This window comes from Pteropus vampyrus, unplaced genomic scaffold (assembly GCF_000151845.1).
Source record: "Pteropus vampyrus isolate Shadow unplaced genomic scaffold, Pvam_2.0 Scaffold417, whole genome shotgun sequence".
In the NCBI taxonomy this organism is placed as follows: domain Eukaryota; kingdom Metazoa; phylum Chordata; class Mammalia; order Chiroptera; family Pteropodidae; genus Pteropus; species Pteropus vampyrus.
The window spans coordinates 10,400-16,064 of record NW_011889198.1 but is presented as its reverse complement, the minus strand read 5'-3'; the positions used below and the strand labels follow the sequence as shown (position 1 = coordinate 16,064).

Here is a 5,665-nt window from a genome sequence, read left to right as displayed (position 1 = left end):
ACAAGCCGCTTTGCCCCCATGAGCCTCAGCTTCTGCATCTGTAGAATGGGGATTATAATAACTGGTTCCACCTTCTTTATAGGATTATTGAGGATTAAATGAGTTGAAATGTGTAAGGGGGTTAAAACAGTGCTGAACACATTTTCGCCGTTATTTTTTTTCGAAGGATTAATGGACTTTCAAGAATATATCTATATACATCAGTATCTGTATCTACATCTATGTATGTTAGACCCCGGACCCTACCACGCCTAAGTCCCAGACCTCCAGAGAGGGGTGGACGGTGTTCGCTCCCCAGTGGCTTTTACTGTTCCCAGGGATGCTGAGGCAGTCACCCAGATGGCTTGTTAAAACACCGATGGCTGGATTCTGCTCATCTCCACCCCAGTTTTGGATTCAGTAGGTCTTGGGTGAGGCTGGAGAATCTACGCTTCTGACAAGTTCCCCGTGACGTTGACGCTGCCGGTCAGAGACGCGCCATGAGAATCACAGGTTAGTGTCTTTCCTCTCTGGGACTCTGTGCCTCTCCCTTTCGGAAAGCACGCGAAAACTCACCCCACTACTCTCCCACGTGGGAATGCGTTTCCAAACCTTTTAAGACCCCTCCAAAGGCATCATGCAATCATACATTTTTCTTTTTTTATTGCACAATATACCAAACGTGCAACAGAGTTTCTGTGGTGTAAATGCGTAATTCCCTTTGAAAACATGAAAGCGAGCATCGTCTAGTCTACCACCCAGCTTAAGAAAGAGAATTTAACCATATGTTTGAAGCCCCCTTGTGTGCCCTGCCCTGAATTCCCAGGTAGCTCTTATCCAGAATGTTGCGTTGACCGTGACTTTGCCTTTCTTTACCATTTCATCACTCACGTATATAACTCTAGGAACTATATGAGCAGCAGAAGTCCTTGTAGATATTTCACTTAGCTAAGGTTTATCGAGAGGGAAAATTATTAGGAAATCAACAGCTATGAGCTCCTTTGGGATTCTTCCACGAAGACTAGCAGGGTGGGGTCGCCTGAGGAGGTGACATCTGAGCCGAGACGGGGAAGTCTGACAGGCAGTCCAGGTGGTTAGGTGTGCGAGGAAGGCTCTGCGGGCACGGGAAGCAGCGTGCACAGAAGCCAGGGCGCGGGAAGGGTGGCAAGCCTCACGAGAGGACATCTAACAGGGCTGGAGCACAGAGCGTGAGGCCGAGAAAGTGAGAGCGATAAAGCGAAGGTAGCTAGAGCCTTCTGCCACACGCCCGAAGAACGGGGAGTTACCGAATAATGTCAAGCAGCAAAATGATGGGATCAATGCGTGTGCTAGAAAGGACGCTGGCTACGGAGGATGGACCGAATCGGGGCAGGGTGAGGGCACCCACGAGACAGAATTAGGAAGACTGGAAGACTTGGGATGGTGAAGATGTGAAGCAAGGCCATGGTGATGGACCTGGAGAAGAGAGACTCTGGAGACATGTCGGAGGTCCAGTTTACAAGGCATGGGGCGCCATTAGGAAGGAGGAGTCACAGATGTCTGGCTTTAGTGCCCCAGATGAATGGTAATTACTCATGAGAGCAATAAAGGCAGGAAACAGGAACCGGGGTGGGTGCTTTGAGCTTGGGGCTGCACTGAGAGTCACATGATCGCGATGGTCCTACAGGAGGAGAAGGGCTGTAGGTATGAGGGTGTTCGATTGTTGACTGGCATTCACTTAATAAAACTATTTCATTTTGAAAAACCCAACTCCTAGTTTAGGCCAAAAGATAGAGCATGTTTCCAATACATTTTGCGGTTCCTGAGAATAATACTGTCTTGCATACAGTTCCTCAAATAATTTGCCCAAACGAACATCTAACAATTACTTAGATGTTTTGGAAGATCTCCCATCAGCCTATTTTAAAAATGATCGGATCGCAAACGTTACTAACCTGTTCGCAGACAGGCTACATTTGCAAGCCACCACTCCGGGATCTGGGGCAGAATCACGACTACGCGATCTCCCCTTCGTAGGCCGCAGAATTCCGTCAGGATGTTGGCAAGTTTCCTGGACAGAAATCCCAGTTCTTCAAAACCCCATCTCACTTCTTCTCCATCTCCGTTTACCCACCAGAAGGCCGGGTTGGAAGGTCTCTTTCCAGCCTGAGGAAAGACAGTTCAGTCTTGAGTTTTAAGGTGGTCGTGCAGCTAAATTCTATTTTAAACCAACTAATAGAATATTTTCTCTGAAGAAAGTTCGTAGGTCATTCGTTAGGGCACACACGGAAGTACCTCGGGGGTCCTTGTTTCTAGAGTTGGTTGCTATGTCATTCGTTTGGGCACAAGCCATTTCTCATTTTTCTCAGGGCTGTATCTATGCCTCGTTTCCTACCATTTCCGACTCCTGGAATCACTTCTCTACTCCTTTTTCTTAAATTAACCTATAATCACACATCTTTATAACTCAGGCTTTCTCAGCTATGGAGCTGTTAACACCTTGAGCCTTTGCTGGGGGGAGCTGTCCTGTGCATTATAGGATATTTAGTTGACATCCTCGCTTGGCACCCATCGGCACAACCGTCCCCCAAGTCGTGGCAACAAAATTGTCCCCAGACTTTGCCAAATGTCCCTTAGGGGCAAAAATCACTCCCAGTTGGAAACTGTAGTTTGACTGGCCCTTGCTCTGTACCTTTTCCATGTCAGTCCATTTGTCTAGGACATCTCCAGCAAAGTTGAAATACTCCGGAACCTCCAGTTTGAAGTCCCGCTTCATGGAGTCATAGTCAGAAAAATTCCGAGGGGTCGCTGTCCCGTAATCTCTATGAAGCGCTCTCACAGGACGAGGAATTGCGAGGCGCTGCAAACACTTGACACGAAGCAATATCTCCATGGTGGCAAGAGCGAGCGTCAGTTTTGCGGGATGCTGTAGTACTCAGGATTTCCTGTGGAGGCCATCCATGTAAAAGACAAGCAAAAAGACACACGTGTGTTTCTGTCCTGAAGGTAGCCAGGCCCTCCCAAAACAGCTCGGTTTTATGATTGTTAATATTCATCATCACAGTACCATTTTCTGAGCGCTAAGTTCCAAACACTGTGCCTAGTTTTACTTACACGCAATTTGTCAGTAAATCTTCAGTGACTCTGCGTGGTAGATGGTGTGATCATCTCTGTTTACCGAGAGAGAGGATGTAAGAGGCCATCCCAGCCCTGAAACCGTGACAAATACCGTGGACTGCGTGGCTTAAGGAGCAGGTGTCTGTTTCTCACGGTGCTGGTGGCTAGAAAGCCCCAGATCAGGGTGCTGGCCCATTTGCTCCCCGGCGGGGGGCCCCTGTTGCTGGCTTGCAGATGGTCACCTTCTTTCTGCGCCTTCATATGGTGGAGGACGGGGGAGCTCTGGTGTCTCTTCCTCTTCTTAGAAGCGCTCTAATCCCATCATGGGTGCCTCTCCCTCATGACCTCATCTGAACCTAATAATTCCCAAAGATCCACCTCCAAATACCATCACATTTGGGGGCAGAGCGGGGGGGGCGGGTTGGGGGGACAAAAACATTCAGTCTGTAACAGGCATTAGTTGGACTTGAACCCAGAGCCGTCTCGTTCCAGGCAATTCTCCTGAGCACTGCGTGCTGCTGCCTCCCACATGTATCCCTAAAGACGGTCTGAGTCACCCAGTCCTCACAGTGTCAGCGAAGGGCTAAGCCTTCATACCTGGTCCCTGTCAACCGCACATTTCAAACGTAGCGCAGAAGCGTCGAGGAGAGTTTGTTCACAGTGCGTAATCCATAGATGAAGAAACCGAGAGTGCCCCAGGACCGACTGGGCCTGAAAACACTGGCAGAGGTCACGTGGTTTCCAGGTTCTCACGCTCCCCTTAGCAGCCCACGCCCCCTTCAAGCCCGGGCATGGAGCTGCGTTTACCAGAGATGGAATAACAGGCCTTTAACCTGCAGGACTTCTGTGGGGGCGGCCCTCCGGACCGCCCAGCTCTCTCTCTTCTCCTTCTGTGGGAAATCATTTGATCTCGAAATCATTTACTTGGCCGAGGACTCATAAATGAAACTGTTTAAAACACAGTTGTGAGGATTAGAGGGTTCGCATCTTTATATTTCCCATCATCTTCCAAATTTCCTGCAGCGAATCACTACTGTGAAACTCATTAAACCATCATTTTTCACTGCAGTTCTAAGCCGTGCGGTGCGTAAGGCAGCGTGGCTGTGTGGAAGCATTCCTGTATTGACAAACTGCCAAATGATAATTAATCATGGATGTCGGCCATGTTTTACCCTAAAGAGACCTGGCATCTGGGCATCACGTTGCCGTACCCGGCGCATCGGGGGACCCGGGTGCTTCTCCTGACCGTCCCACCTATCTTGTGAGGACCTGACGAGTCAGTGACCTTGAGCTCTCTGAGGCCATCTGGTCTGAGTCTCCTCAACTTCCATCTGCAAAGATAAAAGAGCCCCAGAGAGGGGGGTGCACCTTGCTTCCGCGGGTCATACCAGAGTGAGAACTAGAACTGCTGTCACTAGATTGCCATTTGAATGTCCTCATTACTACAGCTCAATAGGATTTCAATAGAGCAGTGCTTCTCAACCCTGCAAATATATTTTCCCATTCAGATGGTTGTCTCTCTGCTTTCTTGACGGTTTCTTTTGCTACACAGAAGCTTTTTAGTTTTAGGTAGTCTCACTCATTTTTGCTTTTACCTCCCTTGCCTTTGAGGTCAAATTCATAAAATCCTCTTTAAGACCAAGGTCCATGAGTCTGGTACCTATGTTTTCATCTATGCCATTTATTGTTTCAGGTCTTATGTTCAGATCCTTAATCCATTTTGAGTTAATTTTAGTGTGTGGCGATAGACAACAATCTAGCTTCATTCTTTTGCAGATGACCTTCCAGTTTTCCCAGCACCATTTATTGAAGAGGCTTTCCTTTCTCCACTGGATGTTTTTGTCTCTTCTGTCGAAAATTATTTGTCCATATAGACATGGGTTTACTTCTGGACTCTCGATTCTGTTCCACTGGTCTGTGTGTCTGTTTTTCTGCGAATACCATACCATTCTGATTATTGTCTCTTTGAAGTCGGGCAGAGTGGTACCTCCAGACTTGTTCTTTTATCTCAGGATGGTTTTGGCGATTTGGGGTCTTTTAGGCGACCACAAAAATCTGAGAATTTTTTGTTCTATTTCTTTAAAAAGTGCCGATGGGATTTTGTTGGGGATTGCGTTAAATCTGTATAATGTTTTAGGTAATAAGGTCATTTTAACTATGTGGATTCTTCCAATCCCAGAACATGGAATATCTTTCCATTTCTTTGTGTCTTCTTCAATTTCTTTAAATAGGGTCCTATAGTTTTCATTATATAGATCCTTCGCATGTTTTGTTAGGTTTATTCCTAGGTATTTTTGATCCAATCTGCAACTCTGTGCCTTTTTATTGGTGAGTTCAGTCCATTTACATTTGAAATATTAGGTTTTCCTATAGCCATGTTATCTTATGTTTTCTGGTAGCTCAGTGTTTCCATTGTTTTCTCGCCCTTGTGTTTCTGCCTGTTATTTTAATTTGGTTGGGTTTTGTGGATTTTCCCTCTGGTCCTTCTCATTTTATGTTATGTATTTCAGTTTTAGATCTTTGCCGTACGGCTACCATTAATAATATGTAAAGGACATATATGTAAATATAGTAGTCCGTTTTCTTCTGC

General features: G+C 46.7%; 1 protein-coding gene across 1 annotated transcript in view; it reads right to left on the bottom strand.

Annotated features, from left to right (window-relative positions):
* ACSM3 (acyl-CoA synthetase medium chain family member 3) overlaps nt 1-2,923 on the bottom strand; it is an 18,333-nt gene extending 15,410 nt beyond the window's left edge. The window contains exons 1-2 of the mRNA XM_023523820.1: nt 2,651-2,923; nt 1,914-2,124 (exon numbers count right to left, since the gene is read on the bottom strand). Of these exons, the coding sequence (XP_023379588.1) occupies nt 1,914-2,124; nt 2,651-2,851 (412 nt within the window). The 5' untranslated portion in view covers nt 2,852-2,923. The remainder of the gene's footprint in view (nt 1-1,913; nt 2,125-2,650) is intronic.
* Nucleotides 2,924-5,665: the final 2,742 nt, after the last annotated feature.